The sequence below is a fragment of the Oncorhynchus keta genome, chromosome 20, assembly GCF_023373465.1.
Source record: "Oncorhynchus keta strain PuntledgeMale-10-30-2019 chromosome 20, Oket_V2, whole genome shotgun sequence".
NCBI lineage: Eukaryota > Metazoa > Chordata > Actinopteri > Salmoniformes > Salmonidae > Oncorhynchus > Oncorhynchus keta.
In genome coordinates, this window is record NC_068440.1 from 14,757,930 (window position 1) to 14,784,950 (window position 27,021).

Consider the following 27,021-nt stretch of genomic DNA (forward strand, 5'->3'; position numbering starts at 1 on the left):
ATCATTTGTAGCCTAACGTATGTATCCACACATGTTTATAGCTTCAACAAGAGAGACTCAGGGGAACAAAGATGGTATTCTCATTATGATCTTGTAAAGCAGAACCATTGGCAAATAAAACAGTTTATCCATTATCCACTAGGTGACAGTGTCCTCTAATGCATGTTATCATCACTGATATTCAATTCATTGACCATCAATAATTATACTCCTGGTCTCCTTTTTTAAACAAACACATCTTTATTAAAATTAAACATGTTACATGGTCTCAAAACTTGCAAAATAAATTATGGAAAGATCTCAATTGCATACTCATGTCCTCTCTCCGCATCTCTTCTCAAAACCTATTGGAGGAGAAAACCAGAGGGGAAGGACCTCTGGCTTTCTTATCCAATGGGTTTGGGTTTTGAGAAGGAAACAAGAAGCGAGGACGTGAGGCGTATGCAATTGAGATCTTTCCCACGGCTCAAACCCATTTATGATGGGGGGGAGCAATAAAAATATCCATTGACTGGCAGAGTTGTCTCAAGGCACATAACACAGAAATACTGTTAAAAGTCATAATGTCCCAAAACATAGATAAATCACAAAGGCATCCTTCAGCTTATCTCATGATACTTTAAATACAATAATGCAGGAATATCAATTATCTTACCATGCCATTTCTCCTGTGAGAATTTTCGTTGCCGGCTAAAAGGTTCAATGAAAATAAACAAGAGAAAGAAATCTCAAATGTATTTAAAATGTATGAATGAGTGCAATAACATAAGATTCAAGCACCCCATGTAAAAGAAAAAGTTGAGTGGTTCTGAATCTGACTGTCTTTAATGATATCACATTTAATAAACTTCAAACAAATATTCCCCTCAGTGCTAGGTCACTACAGTTTCCCATCATCGTTAAAGGTCTGATGCATCTCTCTGTGTCAGAGCCCAACTAGAAGAGCTGTATTTGGAGAAGTCCCTAAACATCTGAGAAACCTGTAATAAAACATTAAACATTTGGTCATGAGTTACTGCAGAGCCTTGATGAGCAGCAACTTGTAACACTGTACATGTTAAATCATTTATCAAACAATATTGCACTGATTCCTCTCAAGAAGATCATAGGCACTTTGGACGTGTTTAACTAGTAATATGAATATCATGGATAAGGCACTTAATTTAAAATGGACACATTATCATTAGTCAGTCATTTAGTCCTTCTACTTTGTAGAATGATACACGGTACGATCCACCAGACATTGGTTCTTTGAGCAGCAAAGATACCTTGATAATACAGCAGATACTGGTTGTTGCACTATTCCCTCATAGGACGGCCATTCAGTCAATGCCACACCCGGTGGCCAATTAAGATGGGAATACTGTATATACTTTAGAAGGGTAGCTCAATACAGAGATGACAGACGCTCCCACCAGCAGCAATCTGGAGACCTTTGTCTCGGCCAGGGCCGCAGTGAGGCAACGAGCTAGAGACCGCTCTCATCCTCATGATCATTGGACCTGACTTCCCAGACAGGTGTCTGTGGTCTCAAGGAGGTGGTGGGGTGAGGGTGGGAGGGGCAAGGGGAGAAGTCAAGTTTTGGTTTTGGATCAACACATTACAGAAGGTCACTTCATTGGAAAAACACACTTCTGTTTTCTGGGTTTACTTCTATATATAAATCATGAGGTGGCTAAATGTGAATATTGTGAAATGTGAATGTGAAAATGGTTTTGTTTCAGTCATCTGTATGAGTCAACCAGCATCAGCTCTGTATCAAAACCATACCCACATCACAAAATGTAAATGTGGAAAATTGGGTAATATATGGTTGAGATGTTGCTCAATGAGATTACAACCTAAATTCACTCTCAAAAATACAGCAGAAACGTTGTTGAATTCCCAATGTGTTATCACTATGCTTTCAACCATCTAAAAGCACAGCCAAATTCCAATGGAAAAACAATGTCTGGTTTTTGGTTGAGTGGTCACCTACAGTGCTTTCAGAAAGTATTCAAACCCCTTGACTATTTCCACATTTTGTTGTGTTACGAAGTGGGATTAAAATTGATTTAATTGTCATTTTTTTGTAAACGACCTATACGTAATACTCTGTAATGTCAAAGTGGAAGAAAATTTCCAATTTTTAATTTTTATTATTGGAAAATAAATCACTAATATATTTTCATTTACATAAATATTCAACCCAGCTGTGAGTCTTTCTGGGTAAGTCTCTTAAATTGCTGCAAATCTGGAGCGTACAATATTTGCCCATTATTCTTAAAACAATTCTTCAAGCTCTGTCAAGTTGGTTGTTGATCATTGCTGGATAGCCATTTAAGTGTTGCCATGGATTTTCAAGACGATTTAGATCAAAACTAACTAGGCCACTCAGGAACATTCAATGTTGTCTTGGTAAGTAACTCCAGTGTATATTTGGTCTTGTGTTTTAGGTCATTGTCCTGCTGAATGGTAGATTTGTCTCCCAGTGACTGGGAGCAGACTGAACCAGGTTTTCCTCTAGGACATTGCCTGCGCATAGCTCTATTTCTTTGATTTTTATCCTAAAAAACTCTGAAGTCCTTGCCGATGAAAACATACCCATAACATGATGCGGGCACCATCCTGCCTGAAAATATGAGTGGTACTCAGTGATGTACTGTGTTAGATTTTCCCAAACATAATGCTTTGTATTGAGGACAGAAAAATGTATTTCCTTGCCACATTTTTTTCAGTATTATTTTTATGCTTTATTGCTAACAGGATGCCTGTGTTTGAGTATGTGTATTCTGTACAGCAGGGATCATCGATTACATTCAGCTGCAGGCCAATTTTTCTTGAGCACACGGTCAGGGGGCCTGAACATAATTACAAATAATTTGGAGATTGCAAATTGGCCGTAAGAAGACCCAAACGGATATATTTGACTAAAACATAATCAATTCAAACCTTGCTTCCATTTGTAGACGATCACATCTCTCTGCTGTGTGTGTAAACACTTTCAAACAGATTTCCAAAATTAAAATCACTTGGAGCTGATTAGCTTATTTATTTTTTATTTACTTGGTGGGGGTGGGGGGCAAATAAAATCAGCTGCGGGCCAAAACATTCATATTAAACACCATTATTGCACACAGTGATAATCCATGCAACGTATGCGACTTGTTAAGCACATTTTTAGTCCTGAAGTTATTTAGCCTTGTCACAACAAAAGAGTTGATCACTTATTGACTCAAGACATTTCAGCTTTTCATTTTTTTTTATACATTTCTAAAAACATAATTCCACTTTGTCATTATGGGGTATTGTGTGTAGATCAGTGACACAAAATAGAAATCATTTAAAATTCAGGCTGTAACAACAAAATGTGGAAACAATCATGGGTGAATACGTTCTGAAAGGCACTGTAAATGTGTATCACTGCACCGAAGACCATTTAATAGCACAACAAATGGGAATACAATGTCAGATATTTTGTTTATTTATACAACTTAATGTGTTATCCCTGTTCTTCTTCTAATAGCACAACCAAATAACATGGATTGCAGTTGAGAATATATTACATTAATTGTACATGGTGCAAGGGATCAATGCCGTTTATTATAGACATTCATTATAAAAATTGTGAAGATCTCCACAGACCTGTGATCTTGAACATGCACTCTTTAATTGCTAAGACATTTATAGTTACATTAGCTTCAAAATGTGGCTATGGATGTGTTACCCATTTGAATAAATACTGCTACGTTAGTCTGTAAGTTAGCCTTACCTTTAGGCTACTGTATTACAAAAGTAACAGTGAATTGTGTTTGGTTGATAACACAACAAATAACCAGCATTTAAAGGAGATTAATCTACTGCTTGAATAGTTTAATATGTCCCACTGACTTAGTCGAGCTTTAATTCCATTAATAATTGTTATGCTGTCTGAGGCACTGCATCGCAGTGCTAGAGGCTTCACTACAGACCTGGGTTCGATCCCAGGCTGTATCACAACCGACCATGATTGGGAGTCCCATAGGGCGGCACATAATTGGCCCAGTGTCGTCCGGGTTAAGGGAGGGTTTGGCCGGGGGGGCTTTACTTGGCTCATCTGGCTCTAGCGACTCCTTGTGGTGGGCCGGGCGCTTGCAGGCTGACCTCGGGCGTCAGTTGAACAGTGTTTCCTCCAACACATGGATGCGGCTGGCTTCCGGGTTAAGCGGCCGGGTGTTATGAAGTGCTGTTTGGCGGGTCATGTTTCAGAGGACGCATGACTCGAACTTCGCCTCCTGAGTCTATTGGGGAGTTGCAGCGATGAGACAAGATCGAATGAGAAAGAGGTGGCAAAATACCCCCCCCAAAAAGTTTTTAAAAATCTAATAGTATGTTTGATTCACTTCTCCAACTCGACCAAAAATCGAACTTAAAGAATAGGACAAAATCAAATCAAACTGTAAATGGAATTTAAATGAAGTTGGATTCCTATTCTTTAACTTCGATTTTTGGTTAAGATGGAGACATGAATCCAACATATACAGTACATTATTAACTTATAGATTACATTTAAAATCAACCAAAGCTTTAAACCCTATGCCTATATGTATCGTCTATTTTTAGTTGAATCCTGGGTTGAATTTAAACAATAGGCCTAAATAACATCATTGATGGTATATGATTGATAAAGGATGGTTCCATTTAATTAGCTTTGTTAAACCTACCCCTTGGAATGACTTCCGATAGCAACAGTGAATCTATTTAGCTTGTACATTTTTACATTTTAGTCATTTAGTAGACGCTGTTATCCAGAGCGACTTCGTTAGTGCACTCATCTTAAGATAGCTAGTTGGAACAACCACATATCACAGGCATAGTCAGTACATTTATCCTCAATGAAGTAGCTATCAGCAAAGTCAGAGCTAGTAAGGGGGAACAAAGTAAAGTGTGAGTGTTAGTTCACAAAACACTCTTTGTTTGGGGGTTGTCAGTGACATATCAAATCTTAGCAGGGTTGGGCTGGGTTAAAACCCAGGATGGGAGACCAAAGGAATAGCTATAGATAGCTGTAGAATTGTCCAGAAGGATTTGCTGCCCAGCTATAGTTTTTTTCTTCTTGATAATGGATATAACATTGAATATCTGACATTGTTTCAAAAGGTACAAATTCAACATATTTTATACAAGCTTTGTCTATGTTGAACATTGGTTACAATGATGACAAAATCCTGTGGTTGAAATTTCACCCTCAAAACAACAGTTGATAACTTTTTGCAAATCCAATGAATTTCACACAGATTCCACGTCACAATACGTTGACAAATTACATTGAAACAATGTTGATTCAACCAGTTTATGCCCAGTGGTTAACCTCTGAGTCGACAGAATTTCATTCAAGAGGCTTGATGGTCTCAGGCCAGTAACATCTCCAGACATCAGAAGCCTTTGAAAATCTTGATCTTGTGTTTGTCAGCCAGAAGCAGGGTAACGTTGTACTCATAGTCAGCATCATGCACCCCGGTGTGGCGGAATGCTCCTCCCTGGTGATTCTCTTCCCAGTAGTGGTGCCAGTTCCCGTACTGATCCGCTCCGAACCCGTACACACTCACCTAAATGATACAACACACCATTATACAGAGGTACTCGTCCGCCCCGGAATTGGCCATCATGGTGCCAGACTCTTCTATGTGACTTATATGCTTTGGCCTAATGCCATGTGCCACAGAACTGATGAGGTGGAATGTTGCTTTACTGATTGATGCGTTGATTTGATGTTCTGGTACTCTGACACATACAGTTGACTTTGTAGAGCTAATTTCTCCAGTGGCAGGTTTTTTTCGAGAAACTTAAAAAACATGCCTATTGATGATGCTTTAACTCTAGATGACAGTATGCAGTTACTAGAAAAACGTCCTTATCCAGTTACTAGGATTTATTTTTCTTCTCTTCTAAATGACTCAGTTGACCTCTATGTAACAACTATAGGACACTGGGATGCCGTCTGCATCACTTGGGGCAACTGTGGAGTTTTTCTAGAGTCAACCTCTTTCAGGTTCTAGAGAACACCTTTTTTTCCTAAGAGTGTAGCACATGGTAATTGCCTGCATTTCACACCTCCCGTGTAGATGCAGATAATAAGCAGAACACTCGGCGCTCTGCCCCTCTTTCCCACCCAAAATGTGTTTTTTTGTAGAGCAGTGGGGGGGTAGATAACATAGTGCTGCACAGCGTGTGGCCATCATTTCGCAGACGCAAGGGGTTACTTCATTTCCATCAGCGGTTACATTTTTGGGGCACTTGGGACACTTTCTCCGGCTTTAAACTCTGTAAAACCTCAGTGTGAACCCAACGCATGCTTCACAGTCACAGAACACTCTCATAATGTACAGAACTTTGTCAGACAGACACAAAAGGAAGTGGGTGGGCTCACCTTATCACAGATATGAATGGAAAACAATAGGCTGAGGAAGCCAGTGGAGGGATACCGGCCATGACTCTCCAGCCATGCGTCATAGACATATTTAAAGAATGTCGGGCTGTATATCAACACCTGCAAAACATAACAACAGCTTTGACCTTGTGACAAGTGAAAAGAATTTAAATCTTGAACGTTATCAATCAATGAACCAACCAACCAATCACTAGCTCTTCAAAATCTGCATTATATTGTCTCCAGGTAAGGTAAACTAAAGCAGATTAACCCATAGGGCTTTGGTCAAAAGTAATACTCTACTTTAGGGCGCCATTTTGGAAGCAGCCAAGGGTTCACTCACCCTGTTCTTGTTTGCCTTAATCCTGGACTGGACAGGAATGTACGTGCTGCAAGAAACAAAAGACGACATAATATAAGAAATATCAAAGTATTATCACAGATAAAAGGGGAAACCAAAGAACCTTTGGTACTGTCAGTTTAAACCACCATCGTTGATCAAATTCACCTTATTTCTGATAGAGGCGCCGCCATCTTTGTTTACTTTGTGGTGGCCATCCGGTTGGCTATCAGCATTGGCTAACATTAGCCATACTGACTATGAGCTCCTCACGACAAACTAGTAGCCTATACCGGTAATACGTTCAGTAAAAGGCTGTCACGTCTGGAAAAGAAACCCGATTTCAGGTTAGAAAATATATGTTACAGTTCACAGTGTATTTGTGATACTGATACTGTTTTTGTTACTGTTTTGATACTTGTTTTTTTTATGTTTGTGTTGGTATAGTAACAGTTTGCAAACAAAGTAATTCTCACATTATTTATGTTTTTACAGATGATCACAGTGACAGATACAGATGCAAACAGCAGAGGCTTGTTTCCCATCAAGGTCAAGGGTCATACGCTATTGTGATGTGTGAGGTCATATAACCAATATTGATTTGGGAATGATTTGATTTGTACTACAGGTATGCTATTCATACAGTTTACCCACCGGTAGGGTAGACTGTATGAAAAGAAAAGCTGCACAGTCTAGGTCAGATTAAATAAGTGCAATAGATATCAAAGTTTCGATAGCTATGCTGCCTTCATAAGGATTCAAGCTGTGCTGTGATATAACTATAGCGCTAAGAATTATTGACCATCTGACCCATAACATTATTAGGCTACAGTTCAACCCTGATCCTCAGGGCTGGACTGGGACCAGAAATCGGCCCTGGCATTTCTAACACACTGGCCCATTTTATTCTTTGAGGCTCCCAAACCAGTCAATTTTTCCCTCTCGATGGCCCACACTGGCCCAGTTCTTACTTGAGGCCCCCATTATTGCAGAGATAAGGATCATTTTGTGCAGAAAACACAAGTTAGACAGGCCCACTGGGCAAAGAATGGGCCAGGCCACCCCTGCTGATACTCAAGGTGCCAGTAAAGATTCCTACAGGCAGCGAAGCACTTCCACAACCTCCTCACTCTCCTCCTCCTCTTCCTCCTAACATCCCACTCATCCTCAGCAGTCATTAGATCATTAACACAAGAACGTCACCATAAGGATGTAACTGTCAAAAGCGTTCCAGCTGAAGCCATATGTATGACCCAGTTGAAGGAATCCACATTCTTAGAATCTTAACTTGTGGTAATAATGAGGTGATTAATTGAGATGATTCATGTAATGTGTAATAATTGTCTAACACAGAGCTTGAGAACATCGACCTTGTGGCGCTGGAAGAGGTCTATATCAGTACGTGCCAACATGTGGATACTTGTGGTTATGACAAACAGCCCTGAAGGAGGCATCGGGTGCACTTCTACAAAGACTGTTTACACAGCATAAAGGATACCAGACCTCACGGGGATGAGAACGTTGTTTGCGGTTTCATCTTTCCATTCATTACAAACAATTCCACAGGCATCCACTACAGTTCGCATTGAAGGTTTCGCTAAGGTGCACTTACTACACTTTCTCAGGTGAACTTGATGAACGTGTAGTGACTGTGTGGCGCGTGGTCATTGATCACTCACTGTTTGATGGAGCCTGTAGTCAAGGCACTGGTGATCCACTGAAGGTCCAGAGTCTTGAAGGGGATGAGCAGAAGACTGGTGGTGTTGTCCAGATCTATGGCGCTCTCTGGGTACATGACGTGATGGGTGGTCCGGCTCCCAACATCCTCCTCATAGCCAGAGGTAGGAGCCATGTTCATTCTGCAGGAGCAGGGTTACGGTTAGAGTCAAAGTGGGTTGTCCTGCATTATAAAAACTGGGTGGTTTTGAGCCCTGAATGCTGATTGGCTGACAGCCGTGGTTTATCGTATCGCATACCACGGGTATGACAAAACATGTATTTTTTATTGCTCTAATTACATTGGTAACCAGATTATAATAGCAATAAGGCAATATACCATGGCTAAGGGCTGTAAGCCCTCAGCCATGTACCCCACACCCCTCTGTGCCTTATAACTTAAATATAACAAATGGATGACAATGCTTTCACATACTAATCAACATATCTGCTTTGTTGAAGGTGGGATGCCTGGAGGTACAAAACTGGAATTTGTATTTAAATGACATTTCTGTCATTTGGAACTTGAATGTGGTGATGAACCAGAGGCTTACTGTATATCCTCAACATCAGGCTCTGGGATTAACCGTCTTCATGACATTCCTGTAAATATCTACTGAATACCCACATCCTAGTAGTGCCATGGCATGTGACAGTTTGTGGAATTCCTGCTTCTCCACATCATACAGTTAATATTTGTGTCCCATTTACAGTGAGTGCATTGAGGGGAAAGCTATAGCTGTGATTCTGCCTGTTTAATTAATATAGTTAGTTCGTTCTTCCAAGGGGAGATCTTTGTGTGTGTGTGTGTGTGTGAGTTAAGTGAGTGTTGGGTGAGCAGTATAATCAATTTCAGCCAAGGACTTCCCTCCTAATTTACACACTGATAGTTGGTCTGGCTCCTCATTGAAAAACATAGCGCAGAAATCCAATCTAAAACTGGGCTTTTCACTCACAGATGTGAGGTGCATAGCTATCACTACATCTGTTGGGCTCTAGGATCCAACCTAATGAAGTTACTTGCTGAGGCTTTACCCCATCATACACGGATCAGAAGTCGATTGATGTTTAATCCACCGCTGATCCAACGCTGTAAATTGTCTTATACTCCAGACAAGCTAATTATGTTTAAATAAAAGAACCCGGTGCATCTTTGACACCTGTGATATAGCAGCTCTCGTAGAACCAGAATAAATAGGCTCTTTTTTTTAAGTGTGAGGGGTTTTGCCAGTAAATATTTATCATTACATGAAAGGGGATGGGTTCTATAAATTTACATTACCTTGGGCTATGCGCTTGGTAGTGGGTCAATGCTGTCAGTGTCTTATTATCCAGACAAGCTAATCATGTTTTAATAAAATATCCCGGTGCTTCCTTGACACCTGTGATATACCAGCTCTCATAGAACCAGAATAAATAGATTTTTAACAAAAAAAAACAAAAAAAAAGAGTTATGGATTTTTCTGGTAAATATTTATTTTCATTACATGGAACAGGATGGGTACTATAATTTTGAAGCAGAGCACATACAACATGTTTTTCATTTGCATAGTCGGGTCTGGCAATCGAGCGTTCATCTAAGTCACTGGAGTAGCAGCACACGGGCTCCGTCCTAAATGGCACGGTATTACCTTTATAGGGCACTACTTTTAACCAGGGCCCACAGGGGATGCAGGATGATATGAACTGTACATAATTCCTGTGCTTGTAAGCCTGTACTGCAGAGAAGGATTGTATTAAAAGAAAAGCAATAAGTCTCGCGTCTCTTGTCCCAGTCTCTGCGTAATTAAATCAGCAAGCATGCTGCTCCACAGCATGGGATGTTGTAGAAGATAAGTGCAGTCATACAGCTTTACATTGAGGAACATTTGTACAGAACTGCTGTTGAGTGGAGAAAAACCATACATTTACATTTGAGTTCATATCCAGTGTGACTTACAGGAGCAATTAGGGTTAAGTGCATTGCTCATCAACATATTTTTCACCTAGTCAGCACAGAGATTCGTACCAGCAACCTTTTGGTTACTGGCCCAACTTTCTTAACCGCTAGGCTACCTGCCGCCCGGAGATGTACCAGAGAGCTCATCTCCTGTTTTTCCATGCTTCTGTGACAGCATGGCCAGCACCATTGAGGGCTATCTCCATTTTAAAGTAGTCAATGGGTACCTTCGAGCAGATACAGTGTGTTGCATTATGGGGATAAAAACTGCGCCTACACATCAACTGCATGAACTTTACAAATACCTTGTAAGCAAAGGTAATGCAGTTTTTTATTTAGTCGCCTTCAAGTCGCTGTAGTTGCTTCTCACAAACTGTACCATGCAGCCATTACCTGCATTGTGGGATGCACTATTTGTCAACCAATCATTAGGCTGCTTTTGGTTGACCCAAGCGAAAATGGCCAAAGAAGTGACAAACAGGAACCAACATTGCCGTGATTCTAAAGCTACAGGGGACACAAATGAAAGTGATATTTGCGTCCTCTGTCTAACCAAATTAATTGTAGCCTACACATGTTATGTTTTCAGTTCGTGAGTGTGTGTGATATAGTATTGAGGGCTTGCAGTTGATGTATGACACCGCCGGGCGGCCATGTTGGAAGACCACTTCATTACTTCTTCTGACAACAACAGCCGAGTTTCTGCCTCAAACTGCATGATAGCAGTGCCTAAAACTAGTTGATTCATCACCAAGGTCATTTTCTGTGGATATATTTACAGATTCCCCGCAATCATGAAACAACATTGATGACACCAATGAGAGAAGACTCGAGAACTGTCAGAAAAGCAAGTAAACCTTTTTGCCTGTCAAGACCTGAACCCAGACAGCTGTCAGTACAGGGTCTGCTATGATCATTTCATAACTGGTAAGTGAAGTCTGATTGATTTTGAGTTTAGTTTATCTGTTATGCGAAACAGGTGTTAACACTAAATTAGCTAGCTAGATTGTAGTCTAGCTATTAGCATATGTCAAGCTATTTTTTTCACCATAAAATGGAACCTTTATAACAAATGACTGCATGCCCTCGATCATCGCATCTGCAGACTAATGTAAGCCTACTGTTCCTAATGTGATGAGCAGATTGGAAAGTGATAATTTTGGCTATTAATAAGCGCGTAGTGACAGAGGTTTATAGGCTATATCAACGAGATTTCTTTCCTTTACACAGGAAAAATGTGGCCTTCGATAAACATTTGATGTAATTCTACTACACTTTATATGAATGGAGACATTAGCAGAATATTGTTTTAATACGATGGTAGCCTGGTCCTACTCTACTGACACTGATAACAGATCAATAAAACACGACCTTGTCTTGAATGCAACCATGTAATCTAGAATATGACATTAATTTGACAAAAACTGGATCCCTTCTAGCCATGACCATGAAAAAAGTTGAGGCGCAAATTATACAATATAACATCCATATAGTCTGGGGGACAAAACTCATATGATAACTCATTGATCATTTGTTGAGAGCTTTATTCATAAAGAGGGAAAATGTATGGACATGACAGCATAGGACAAAGGCCTCCATAGGATAGGTCAACCTGCTGTGTTGACTATTGGTTGTTCCAGCCCAACAATAGATTTAATCTCTATATGACACTAAAACACCTGAATGAATTAAACAACCAAACGATGAAGAGCCCTGATGGTATAAGTGACCTAAAGAAGTGCTATTCTAACATCAGGGGTGCTTTTCAGTGGTTTATGTAAGGTTCAACCAGCTGACCTCTGTCAAGACTCCGACTGGATTCCCAACGTGAAGATGAGCAATGCTGCAACAGCATCAGTTTCTACAATCTAGCTATTCTTTGTCCCTTTTCAGGTATGAAAGGAGACATTCCTTAGTCATACGAGATGGTTGTCATATGCTGTGCTTTGGTCAATCAATGATTCTGTTGTGCAATTTGAGCAGAGAGCACCTTGCCGTCCTGACAAAAGTCCCCTTAAACCATATGAATATATTAAACGTAATTTGGAACATGTAAAATACTACTGTTTATGATATTGTAAACATACTGTAGATGATATGCTATATTGTTGTCTGGGTGAAATTAAAAGTATTGTCATCTCTGCTTTGCCTAGCCCCATTGAATAAAAACTGTTTCTTATAGGCCAACTATTATTCTTTCTTTTACAATTTAAACACATTTGGCATAGACAAACGTAATTGTTGTGGTAGTCTTAGGCAAACCATCTTCATTGTCACAGTAGCCTGACTAAGTGACACTCAGACCTTCTGGGATAAAAGTATCTGGCATTGAACTTGGTGGTAGTAGTTGTTTGTATGTTTGAAGAGAAGGACCCCATCATCTCCTGTTTCCAGACATTTCATCACCTAGATTACAAGGGTTCGATTTGCACTAAACAATTTCATGTCAGCACAAGGCATGTACAAAAGTCTGGTATTTAAAAAATATACAGTGCCTTGCGAAAGTATTCGGCCCCCTTGAACTTTGCGACCTTTTGCCACATTTCAGGCTTCAAACATAAAGATATAAAACTGTATTTTTTTGTGAAGAATCAACAACAAGTGGGACACAATAATGAAGTGGAACGACATTTATTGGATATTTCAAACTTTTTTAACAAATCAAAACTGAACAATTGGGCGTGCAAAATTATTCAGCCCCCTTAAGTTAATACTTTGTAGCGCCACCTTTTTGCTGTAATTACAGCTGTAAGTCGCTTGGGGTATGTCTCTATCAGTTTTGTACATCGAGAGACTGAAATGTTTTCCCATTCCTCCTTGCAAAACAGCTCGAGCTCAGTGAGGTTGGATGGAGAGCATTTGTGAACAGCAGTTTTCAGTACTTTCCACAGATTCTCGATTGGATTCAGGTCTGGACTTTGACTTGGCCATTCTAACACCTGGATATATTTATTTTTGAACCATTCCATTGTAGATTTTGCTTTATGTTTTGGATCATTGTCTTGTTGGAAGACAAATCTCCGTCCCAGTCTCAGGTCTTTTGCAGACTCCATCAGGTTTTCTTCCAGAATGGTCCTGTATTTGGCTCCATCCATCTTCCCATCAATTTTAACCATCTTCCCTGTCACTGCTGAAGAAAAGCAGGCCCAAACCATGATACTGCCACCACCATGTTTGACAGTGGGGATGGTGTGTTCAGGGTGATGAGCTGTGTTGCTTTTACGCCAAACATAACGTTTTGCATTGTTGCCAAAAAGTTCAATTTTGGTTTCATCTGACCAGAGCACCTTCTTCTTGCCACTCTTCCATAAAGGCCAGATTTGTGCAATATACAACTGATTGTTGTCCTATGGACAGAGTCTCCCACCTCAGTTGTAGATCTCTGCAGTTCATCCAGAGTGATCATGGGCCTCTTGGCTGCATCTCTGATCAGTCTTCTCCTTGTATGAGCTGAAAGTTTAGAGGGACGGCCAGGTCTTGGTAGATTTGCAGTGGTCTGATACTCCTTCCATTTCAATATTATCGCTTGCACAGTGCTACTTGGGATGTTTAAGTTGGGGATAGGGCTGTTTACTGCCCCCTCTGGAGTAATTGCGTGCCCATAGTAAACATAATTTTTTTGTCAAAAGTTGCTAATATATGCAAATAAAACATATTATTGAATAGAAAACACTCTAAAGCTTCTAAAACCGTTTAAATTATGTCTGTATGTAAAGCAGAACTCTCAAGGCCATTCTCCCAAACTCTCTCTTTTCATCAGAAAAGTTGGAACGGCACGTCATCGCCCCCACCCTTCCCAAGCACTTACAGGTCTGGGAACAGTCTCTTTGTCTTCAGTGCGATGTCTGCTTCCAATGGGGCTTCTCATTGTGAGAATCGCTCGCTCACGAGAGTTTTGGCGGGCCGAAAGGTCACGCGAAAAACAGGTTACTCTCATGCGCACTCTGCTCCGGTCCTGTCTTTTTCCAGGATCGATTAAACAATGCGTGTGTTTCTGTTCGTCCTCACGATTGCTGTACACCTTTATAACATGTTAAAGCTTGATTATGAACTTAGTTTGACAAGTTTAGTCGACATATAATATGTAATTTCGAGACACGTTTTGATGCGCATCCACTTGACTTTTGGCTGCATTTCAACCAAAATGTGTCGTGTTTGAGAAGAAAGACACAGACTGCAAAACTAAACGCTGTTTTTGGTAAGTATAATTCCTTCCAGGTCTTCTGATGGAAGAACAGCAAAGGTAAGGGAATATTTATGTGGTAAATTTGGGTTTCTGTGGACTCCAAGATAGAGGAGCCATAATGCTACTTTTTGAGCGCCGACTCATAGTATAGCCTAGTGAACGAAACCTGTAACGTTAAAAATAAATGTAACACAGCGATTGCATTCAGAAGAAGTGTATCTTCCTATATATATGTAGAACATGCATATTTAGTCAAAGTTTATGATGTGTATTCCTTGTTAGCTGACGTTATCTGCCGGAGCTATCGTCATTTCTCAGGACATTTGAGTAGCATTTTTTGAATGATGCATCATTGTAAACAGAGATTTATGGATATATATAGCATATTATTGAAAAAAACATAAATGTACTGTGTAACATGTTATATTACTGTCATCTGATGAAGATTTCAAAAGGTTAGTGAAATTATTTTTCTTTTAATCCTGCGTTTGTTGATTGCATATTTTTTTCAACTTGGCTATGCAAATTAGCTGTGTCTTCGGTGGTGGTTTGACATAAATATGTGCTATGTTTTCGCCGTAAAACATTTTAGAAATCTGACTTGCTGGGTAGATAAACAAGGAGTTTAACTTTCATTTGAGCCATTGGACTTGTTAAGGTGTGGAGGTTAAATATTTTTAGGAATGTTTTTGCGTTCCATGCGCCGCCTTCCAGCTGAACGTGGGGGGGGGAACCATAACCCCTTCTGGTTAAAGCTTGGGAAATCTTTTTGTATCCAAATCCGGCTTTAAACTTCTTCACAACAGTATCTCGGACTTGCCTGGTGTGTTCCTTGTTCTTCATGATGCTCTCTGCGCTTTTAACGGACCTCTGAGACTATCACAGTGCAGGTGCATTTATACGGAGACTTGATTACACACAGGTGGATTGTATTTATCATCATTAGTCATTTAGGTCAACATTGGATCATTCCGAGATCCTCACTGAACTTCTGGAGAGAGTTTGCTGCACTGAAAGTAAAGGGGCTGAATAATTTTGCACGCCCAATTTTTCAGTTTTTGATTTGTTAAAAAGTTTGAAATATCCAATAAATGTCGTTCCACTTCATGATTGTGTCCCACTTGTTGTTGATTCTTCACAAACAAATACAGTTTTATATCTTTATGTTTGAAGCCTGAAATGTGGCAAAAGGTCGCAAAGTTCAAGGGGAACGAATACTTTCGCAAGGCACTGTGTATATATATATATATATATATATATATATATATATATATATATATATATATATATATATATCACCTTTATTTAACCAGGTAGGCTAGTTGAGAACAAGTTCTCATTTGCAACTACGACCTGGCCAAGATAAAGCATAGCAGTGTGAACAGACAACAACACAGAGTCACACATGGAGTAAACAATAAACAAGTCAATAACATAGTAGGGGGAAAAAATAATCTATATACATTGTGTGCAAAGGGCATGAGGAGGTAGGCAATAAATAGGCCATATGAGTGAATAATTAGAATTGATCAGATTAACACTGGAGTGATAAATGATCAGATGAACATGTGCAGGTAGAGATACTGGTGTGCAAAAGAGCAGAAAAGTAAATAAAATAAAAACAGTATGGGGATGAGATAGGTAAATTGGGTGGGCAATATACCGATGGACTATGTACAGCTGCAGCGATCGGTTAGCTGCTCAGATAGCAGATGTTTAAAGTTTGAGAGGGAGATACCAACTTCAGAGATTTTTGTCATTCGTTCCAGTCGCAGGCAGCAGAGAACTGGAAGGAAAGGCGGCCAAATGAGGTTTTGGCTTTAGGGATGATCAGTGAGATACACCTGCTGGAGCGCGTGCTACAGGTGGGTGTTGCCATGGTGACCAGTGAACTGAGATAAGGCGGAGCTTTTACCTAGCATAGACTTGTAGATGACCTGGATAATGATTAGCCTCATACATTGTCTACTGTTATTGTTTTTAAATTGAGAACCTAGAGCTTAACAATGTGTAAACAATGTGTGAGTTAATATTCTCTGCTTCAGATGCACATTGTCAAGGAGTCATTTGCAAATGCCCATAAGGCTAATGCGATCATACTGTAGGCCAGTTTACCATTAAAACAAGTTTAAACACTAAACTTCAACACTATCTCATATTATTTCAAAGTGTACAAGTAAGCTAACTCATATGTAAAGGTTAGACATTTTTGCAATAAGTAGGCTATTATTACTAAAGCATAATTTCAGGTGAACAAAAGAAAGTCCATATCAGATCTGGCCAATCTCGCTCCACTGATCCGTGATCTACTGGGGAGCAGACTTCTGTTCCAGCCAAGCAATAGCACACTTGATTATTAACTCATTCATTTTGATACATTAAAATCAGGTGTGTTAGTGCTGGTGATGAATCACCCTTTGACGGATGCCAGGCGAACCCCAATGCATAGTGCCAACCTTAAAGTTTGGTGGAGGAGGAATAATGGTCTGGGGCTGTTTTTCATGGTTCGGGCTAGGCCCCTTAGTTCCAGTGAAGGAAAATCCTAACGCTACAGCATACAATGACATTCTAGACAAACTTTGTGATAACAGTTTGGGGAAGGCCCTTTCCTGTTTCAGCATGACAATGCCCCCATGCACAAAGTGAGGTCCATATAGAAAAGATTTGTTGTGATCAGTGTGGAAGAATTTGACTGGCCTCAACCCCATCAAACAACTTTGGGATGAATTGGAATGCCGACCGCGAGCCACACCTAAATCGCCTAACATCAGTGCCCAACCTCACTAATGCTCTTGTGGCTGAATGGAAGCAAGTCCCCGCAGCATCGTTCCAACATCTAGTGCAAAGCCTTCCCAGAAGAGTGAAGGCTGTTATGGCAGCCAAGGAGGGGACCAACTCCATATTAATACCCATGATTTTGGAATAAGGAGGAGCAGGTGTACACATACCTTTGGTCATGTAGTGTATGTTGACACTGCCAAGTTGATCTGAGCTTTGCTGTTGGAAAATCACCAGTGTTCAACTTTCGGCTGTCGCAGATGCACCTCCCCCGGTTTCACTCTCCGACCTTCGTCTACAGTCGGCTTCATTACCCTTCCTGCTCTAACCCTAACCCTATTTCTTCTTCTCAGAGTGTATTGGCAGGTCCCAATCACTGCACTATTGTCAGCATAAAACAGTCAAATCATCTCAGGTATCGCATTAAACTGACCCGTCAACGTCGTACAAAAAGAGGGCTTGCAATTTAAACCAATCGCTGCACATTTTCCACATAATATGGTTCAATCAAGCCACACAAACAAACGTTTTCCCTCATCAGCGCATTTCCGCAACAAATTGGCCAAAATCATTGCATATTGCCATGGAAAAATCAAGCATTTTTGCCCTCAAATAGAAAAAAAAATCCTGGAGGGACGAATTGGCACTAACCCTACCCCCATCTATGTGCCGGAGTGTGTATCGTCTGAACACATAAAACCAAGGGGGATTAACTGCCACCTGCAGTTAAGGAAAGTTTTCTCAGGAGTCAATTTCATTAGCTGACCAGGATGGAATTCTGTGTTTCTTCCTTAACCTATATCAAGTCCCACCCAGTTGACTACTACAAAATAGCGAAAGCCCTAAATCGCATGGCACATCATGCTAAAACAGGTTTTGGGGCCAAGTGGCTTTGACTTCTATGAGACAAACTGACATGGGAACAACAGCTAGGACAGCTGAAAGGTGTGACATGTTTGGAGGAACGGTCTATGTTAGGGTGAAATCATATTGACATCAAACCAAATGGGGCGTCTACACCTACATGTCACAATGATCACAGACTTGTGTTTGTTCCAATATAACCTTTCATGAGCTATTGTGATGATAATTGTAGGCTATACACACCTTGATAGAACAAAACCGTTTGTATCCCTGCTCAGGTGTAATCTTATCAACGGTGGGGGTGGGAATCAAGAAACTGGACTACAATGATTACACCTGTAATTAACACCAAAGCCTAGATATTGGTCAGGCATGAATGCTATACAGAACAAAATCACTCTTATGTGGCTTTGCAGTTCAATTCCTGACATAATGCTTTATGTAACTCATAAACAAAAAACAAGCTTGATGAGTCACCTGATGACGACATCACTGGAGTCGATGAGGGCTCCGTAGCGGGAGCCCTTAAGGTTCCCAGAGTTCCCCACCACAGCACAGGTCCTACAGCGCTCAGGGCCCGCATCCATGTAAAGGTCAGCATCAGGGATGACCTGGAACAACTTCTCCACCACCTCGCTGAAGTTGGCCGGCTCTTGCTCTGCCTGCAACCACTGGAGAGAGAGGGAGACCTTCAAGCCTTTGAGCTCAGCCTTTAACCATTCGGGCCAGAACAGAGACAGTTGAGGTAGGGACACAGAGACAGGCCAGCCAGCACATAATTATCTGAGGACCATATGTTTCTTAGAGCTTGGTGAGAGAATGATTGTCATATGGTTATTTTGCATACAACCTTCCCATAACGTTTCGTACAGGTTACCTCATGGTTCTATTTAAAGGTTTTCAAAACATTAGTAACGTTTAAAGAACATTCTAAGGATGTTATTTAAAAACATACTTTCAGTTCTCAGCATAAAAAAAACTCTTGTTAAAAGGACAAATTTGGATTTCGGCAATGAGGCCCTTTATCTACTTCCCCAGAGTCAGATGAACTTAAAGATACCATTTTTATGTCTGAGTGCAGTTTGAAGTAAGTTGCTAAGTAGCATTAGCGCAATTGATATCTAGCGTTAACACAATGACTGGAAGTCGGCTAACATGCTAGCGATACCCATAGACTTCCAGTCATTGCGCTAATGCGAGTTAGTATTGGCTTTCAAAACAGTTATTTATCCCGGAAAAAGGGAGTGGTTTTGGGAGTAAATCCCAGTAAATCTCAGTAACCGGGTTACCACCATTCAACTCTAGCACACACCAAGACACTTTTTTTTTTAACAGAGCCAGTAGATGGACCAAGACAGTACTCATCAATCCTCACGTCTTATGAAACAAGTTATGAGTAACAGGATGTTGCCTTCTAGTTAATATTCCATCTACTCTTACATCTAATTGGTCAAGGTGAATGTGACCTCATCTCCATAGAACCCCCTCAGGGCATGTGATCCTTCCACCTCCAACGTGTATCTCCGTATTTCATTTAATGGAGTCACGATGGTGGCAGCCACTGGTAATAGCCCCAGGATCAATTCTAATTTACAAGAAAGTGTTCCTAACTGACTTCTAAGAAGGGTGAATGGACTTTTGATATTTGAATTAAACCGAACAACGGCGTACCATTTGACTGTTGTAACCGGGCTGTTCCTAAGTGATCGGCAGCTCATTCTTCATTGTACGTGACCTTGCTATAGAAAAACCAAGAATAAACTGACAAATTGTGATGCAGGGTTGAGGCCAGAATAATTTAGAGCTCAACATACCATCGGCCTACGCTTTGAACTCAATATGGCCACGGATAAGGTTCAAAAGTAGAATATCTCTCGTCTCTGAAATACTGACGTGTAACGTTTTTTCCCCTCAGTTTATTGGATCTAGACTTCTCTAGTAGTGTTGAATGGTATTCATTAAGTAGTCATTCAGTTATATCTGGTGGAATCTTAGAAATTAACCACCTCAAAGTATAGCTGACTAGGAGATGGTATCGTTCATGGGCATTGGTACGTACAGTATCATTAATAACGTCGTCATGGAAACAATGTTTTCTTCCTTGTCCTGATTATCATTAGGACGGTTAACCTGATGTGACTGAACCAAACTCACCTGTGTGGTTATTAACCTGTAAGTCTCAGAACCTGACATCACCTGTACGTGTCATCATCCAGCAGACTGTTCCTCCAGGTCATCAGAGGGTGGACTAATCCAAACTCTCTAACCCTAGCTTCATGTCCACATCCCGGTTTAACCCTAACCTCATGCCTAGCTTCATGTCCACATCCCGGTTTAACCCTAACCTCATGCCTAACTTCATGTCCACATCCCGGTTTAACCCTAACCTCATGCCGAGCTTCATGTCCACATCCCGGTTTAACCCTAACCTCATGCCTAGCTTCATGTCCACATCCCGGTTTAACCCTAACCTCATGCCTAACTTCATGTCCACATCCCGGTTTAACCCTAACCTCATGCCTAGCTTCATGTCCACATCCCGGTTTAACCCTAACCTCATGCCTAGCTTCATGTCCACATCCCGGTTTAACCCTAACCTCATGCCTAGCTTCATGTCCACATCCCGGTTTAACCCTAACCTCATGCCTAGCTTCATGTCCACATCCCGGTTTAACCCTAACCTCATGCCTAGCTTCATGTCCACATCCCGGTTTAACCCTAACCTCATGCCTAGCTTCATGTCCACATCCCGGTTTAACCCTAACCTCATGCCTAGCTTCATGTCCACATCCCGGTTTAACCCTAACCTCATGCCTAGCTTCATGTCCACATCCCGGTTTAACCCTAACCTCATGCCTAACTTCATGTCCACATCCCGGTTTAACCTCCCTAACCTCATGCCTAGCTTCATGTCCACATCCCGGTTTAACCCTAAACTCATGCCTAGCTTCATGTCCACATCCCGATTTAACCCTAACCTCATGCCTAGCTTCATGTCCACATCCCGGTTTAACCCTAAACTCATGCCTAGCTTCATGTCCACATCCCGGTTTAACCCTAACCTCATGCCTAGCTTCATGTCCACATCCCGGTTTAACCCTAAACTCATGCCTAGCTTCATGTCCACATCCCGGTTTAACCCTAACCTCAACCCTAGCTTCATGTTCACATCCCGGTTTAACCCTAACCTCAACCCTAGCTTCATGTCCACATGCTAGTTCGGCCCTAACCCTAACCCTAGCTTCATGTCCACATCCTGCTTCAACCCTAACCCTAACGTCATGTCCATATCCTGGTTCAGCACTAACCCTAAGTTCATGTCCACATCCTGGTTCAAACTAAACCTAACTTCATGTCCACACTCTGGTTCAGCCCTAACCCTAACCCTAACTTCATGTCCACATCCTGGTTCAACCCTAACCCTAGCTTCATGTCCACATCCTGGTTCAAACTAACCCTAGCTTCATGTCCACATCCTGGTTCAACCCTAACCCTAGCTTCATGCCCACATCCTGGTTCAAACCTAACCCTAGCTTCATGTCCACATCCTGGGTCAGCCCTAACCCTAGCTTCAAGTCCACATCCTGGTTCAACCCTAACCCTAGCTTCATGTCCACATCCTGGTTCAAACTAACCCTAGCTTCATGTCCACATCCTGGTTCAACCCTAACACTAGCTTCATGTCTACATCCTGGTTCAGCCCTAACCCTAACCCTAGCTTCATGTCTACATCTTGGTTCAACCCTAACCCTAGCTTCATGTCCACATCCTGGTTCAAACTAACCCTAGCTTTATGTCCACATCCTGATTCAGCCCTAACCCTAGCTTCATGTCTACATCCTGTTTCAGCCCTAACCCTAACCCTAGCTTCATGTCTACATCTTGGTTCAACCCTAACCCTAGCTTCATGTCCACATCCTGGTTCAACCCTAACCCTAGCTTCATGTCCACATCCTGCTTCAACCCTAAACCTAGCTTCATGTCCACATCCTGGTTCAAACTAACCCTAGCTTTATGTCCACATCCTGATTCAGCCCTAACCCTAGCTTCATGTCTACATCCTGTTTCAGCCCTAACCCTAACCCTAGCTTCATGTCTACATCTTGGTTCAACCCTAACCCTAGCTTCATGTCCACATCCTGGTTCAACCCTAACCCTAGCTTCATGTCCACATCCTGCTTCAACCCTAACCCTAGCTTCATGTCCACATCCTGGTTCAAACTAACCCTAGCTTTATGCCCACATCCTGGTTCAAACTAACCCTAGCTTATGGGTCCACATCCCAATTCAACCCTAACCCTAGCACAACCCCAACCCTAGCTTCATGTCCACATCCTGGTTCAAACTAATCCTAGCTTCATGTCCACATCCCAGTTCAGTCCTAACCCTAGCTTCATGTCCACATCCTGGTTCAAAATAACCCTAGCTTCATGTCCACATCCTGGTTCAAACTAACCCTAGCTTCAAGTCCACATCCCAATTCAACCCTAACCCTAGCACAACCCCAACCCAAGCTTCATGTCCACATCCTGGTTCAAACTAACCCTAGCTTCATGTCCACATCCTGGTTTAACCCTAACCCTAGCTTCATGTCCACATCCCAGTTCAATCCTAACCCTAGCTTCATGTCCACATCCCAGTTCAATCCTAACCCTAGCTTCATGTCCACATCCCAGTTCAAACTAACCCTAGCTTCATGTCCACATCCTGGTTCAAACTAACCCTAGCTTCATGTCCACATCCCAGTTCAATCCTAACCCTAGCTTCATGTCCACATCCCAGTTCAATCCTAACCCTAGCTTCATGTCCACATCCCAGTTCAATCCTAACCCTAGCTTCATGTCCACATCCCAGTTCAATCCTAACCCTAGCTTCATGTCCACATCCCAGTTCAATCCTAACCCTAGCTTCATGTCCACATCCTGGTTCAAACTAACCCTAGCTTCATGTCCACATCCCAGTTCAATCCTAACCCTAGCTTCATGTCCACATCCCAGTTCAATCCTAACCCTAGCTTCATGTCCACATCCCAGTTCAATCCTAACCCTAGCTTCATGTCCACATCCTGGTTCAAACTAACCCTAGCTTCATGTCCACATCCCAGTTCAATCCTAACCCTAGCTTCATGTCCACATCCCAGTTCAATCCTAACCCTAGCTTCATGTCCACATCCCAGTTCAATCCTAACCCTAGCTTCATGTCCACATCCCAGTTCAAACTAACCCTAGCTTCATGTCCACATCCTGGTTCAAACTAACCCTAGCTTCATGTCCACATCCCAGTTCAATCCTAACCCTAGCTTCATGTCCACATCCCAGTTCAATCCTAACCCTAGCTTCATGTCCACATCCCAGTTCAATCCTAACCCTAGCTTCATGTCCACATCCCAGTTCAATCCTAACCCTAGCTTCATGTCCACATCCCAGTTCAATCCTAACCCTAGCTTCATGTCCACATCCCAGTTCAATCCTAACCCTAGCTTCATGTCCACATCCCAGTTCAAACTAACCCTAGCTTCATGTCCACATCCCAGTTCAATCCTAACCCTAGCTTCATGTCCACATCCTGGTTCAAACTAACCCTAGCTTCATGTCCACATCCCAGTTCAATCCTAACCCTAGCTTCATGTCCACATCCTGGTTCAAACTAACCCTAGCTTCATGTCCACATCCCAGTTCAATCCTAACCCTAGCTTCATGTCCACATCCCAGTTCAATCCTAACCCTAGCTTCATGTCCACATCCTGGTTCAAACTAACCCTAGCTTCATGTCCACATCCCAGTTCAATCCTAACCCTAGCTTCATGTCCACATCCCAGTTCAATCCTAACCCTAGCTTCATGTCCACATCCCAGTTCAAACTAACCCTAGCTTCATGTCCACATCCCAGTTCAAACTAACCCTAGCTTCATGTCCACATCCCAGTTCAATCCTAACCCTAGCTTCATGTCCACATCCCAGTTCAAACTAACCCTAGCTTCATGTCCACATCCCAGTTCAAACTAACCCTAGCTTCATGTCCACATCCCAGTTCAATCCTAACCCTAGCTTCATGTCCACATCCCAGTTCAATCCTAACCCTAGCTTCATGTCCACATCCTGGTTCAAACTAACCCTAGCTTCATGTCCACATCCCAGTTCAATCCTAACCCTAGCTTCATGTCCACATCCCAGTTCAATCCTAACCCTAGCAGTGGTAACATCTCACCTGCCACCAGCGGTATGTGTCGTCAGTCAGCAGGCTGTTCCTCCTAGACATCAGAGGTTGGACAGACAGGTTGAACCTCTCAGTGAACCAGGGGTCGTCCTCCAGCTCGGTCATACACTGTCGACAGCCACACTGGCCCTTAGAGAAGAAGCTGTCCGATTTGCGGATGGCGTATTTGAAGAAGTACAGAGAGGGATCTCTCAACGTGTAACTGAAGAGGAACGTGGTGAAAGTTACAATGCATGAAAACACAGTAAATGCCCTGATCTTCCTCCACTTCGATAGAGACATGGTGTAGTGGTAGATTATACACTTAGTTGTCTGGGAGGTGGAAGGAAGGGAAGGGAAAAACAGAGAAAAACTTATTGAAAATTCCAATTTCCAAGTGATGTCTGAGAATATTTCCTCCTCTGGAGATTTCGTTGCTCTAACAGGCTGAATGCCGGGTTCCTCTGATGAACAGAAACAGTCCCTGTCTTCCTCATCACAATTACAGGCTCCTCTTCACTCTGTTGGAAAACAACAACATCTCAGAGGAAAACGCTGACCAGAATACTAGTTCCTTATATTTTAAAGGGAAAGCCTTGGCATTCTGTAGAAAAAATGTTCAGTCAGACAAAGATCACATAGATGAGGAATCCTTGTGTATGTCCATGACACGTCTGCTGAACAATAACACCGTAGTTAAACGGTGGTCCACAATCCAGGATGGTCCTGTCAACTTAACGATGGCCGAGTAACTGCATCCAGCTGCTCTTCTGCGGTTGACAGTGTGAGGTCAGTGACTTGTGCGTCTAGCATTCACTGCCTGTCCAGTCAATCATTTCCCTAGACAGCAAACAAACAAGAGACATGAATGCAAATACAAACACCGCCGAGTAAATGACTGATCATATGTGATAAAAACATTTCCCTTCAACAGCTTTCAACTTTCAGTATTCCCAGAACCAACTCTAGCTTTATACTAAAAACAGAAAAGCAGGAAGACCCCCTGGGATCTATTTCTACATGAAAGGACATCAGAGCTCCACCATCCAGCAGAAAGGTCTGGGTTTACTGTTAAATGCACAGAAACACAGAACATTTCACAGTATTGTTCACATTCAGCCAAGGCAAGTCTATGGCCATTCTCCACACCGAAAATGCTCTTGTCAAATTATAGGCCAAGGTGATAAAATTAGGATTTAGCACACAAACATACTAACTTCACCTTTTTTCTCTTTACAATCTGTGGCATGTCAATCTAGCATAGATCTCAAAAAGGACACAAGACACCAGAGGTTGGGGGTGTTTTTTTGATGGTGTCAAGAATGAACAAAAATGCAAGAGAAAGGAACAGACTTGAATGTAACACTTAACTAGTTGTCTTGAATGCAGCTTCCTAGCAATTTAACAAGCAGTAGCTGCTAACTATTGCCAATCAGCCTCAAAGACCGTTTGCAACACTAAACTAGTTGTCTTGAACGTAACTCCTCAAACAAGTTCCAGCTGCTACTAACTGCTAATCTGCCTCAATACCTATTCTCACTTTCCTTAAGCCCCTAGAGTCGATTGTCGCACTGGTGCAATCTTCTACTCCCAAACTATAAGACTGCAGAACAATTTATCAAATGGCCACCCGGACTATATCATTGACCCCCCCCCCATTGGTTAAGAGCTTGAAAGTAAGCATTTCACGGTAAGGTGAAACACCTGTTGTATTCGGCGCATGTGACAAATACATTTTGATTTGAATCTAAGTAACATAATAACAAAATCCGTCAATTTAAGATAGAGATGTCTAGCAGAGCTAGACTGGTGTTTGTCAGACTATGAGACGTCCCCAAAATCAGTCTTCTCACAAAAAAAGTCTGTGACGTCCGTACAGGTTGACCTACAAACTATTACTCTATGGACACGGAGATGCTCTACAACCCCCACAAGTGTCACGGGACTCTGAAAGGAACTGGTACAGAAGTATGAAGGTAGTTTTGTGCCAACCCCAAAAAGGGGTTAAATATGTGTATATAAAAAAAGGAAACTATTTTCCTGAGATTTCTTATATCTCCTAGATAGTAGTAAAGTAGTAGTAGTAAAGCCCCCCCAACGGCTTAGACCTTTAAGAATGAATCACCACTACCATCCTACTTTAATCTGACGAGTTATTCCTCCTGTTTTGTGTCACATCCCTCCTCCCCCCTTTCCCCACCTCCTTTCTCATTTTACTTATGTTGCGTTTACCACACCAGCCTAACTACCACGGCCTGACAGTGATGTCAACCTGAGACTCCAAGCAGCCCCTCTGGATCCTTCATCTGCAGCCCTCGACTTCATCCAGTTCATTTTCATTTCCCCACTGAATCCTCATTCTCACATCCATTCCATTTCCTTAATAAATATTCTAAACCCATTTCAAATCTGGTCCTTAAACTCGTGAAATGAGGAATCGACCAGGAAACCCTGGGTCTGCCCTGCAGGGAGAGACGGGGGGCCAGTGGTGGTGAAGGGTGTCTGGGTGTCAGGCTGTGTGCGCAACTGGTCAACTGGAGTCAGGTGCAGGAGAGCAGAGATGAGTGAACAGGCACACTGTAATTGGCAGAAGCAAAACAGTCGGACGCAACAGC

The 27,021-nt window shown here is 41.8% G+C and overlaps 1 protein-coding gene across 3 annotated transcripts in view; it reads right to left on the reverse strand.

Moving 5' to 3' along the window:
* Positions 1-4,943: 4,943 nt before the first annotated feature.
* The window catches only part of LOC118399462 (CMP-N-acetylneuraminate-beta-galactosamide-alpha-2,3-sialyltransferase 1-like), a 42,771-nt gene continuing 20,693 nt past the window's right edge, over positions 4,944-27,021 (reverse strand). The window contains exons 1-7 of one of the 3 annotated variants that reach the window (XM_035795563.2): positions 25,778-25,960; positions 24,419-25,246; positions 18,689-18,882; positions 8,408-8,587; positions 6,732-6,777; positions 6,389-6,508; positions 4,944-5,567 (exon numbers count right to left, since the gene is read on the reverse strand). In XM_035795563.2, coding sequence (XP_035651456.1) covers positions 5,394-5,567; positions 6,389-6,508; positions 6,732-6,777; positions 8,408-8,587; positions 18,689-18,882; positions 24,419-24,709 — 1,005 coding nt within the window. In that variant the 5' untranslated portion in view covers positions 24,710-25,246; positions 25,778-25,960 and the 3' untranslated portion in view covers positions 4,944-5,393. The other 2 variants (XM_035795562.2, XM_035795561.2) reach the window with 2 other exon arrangements.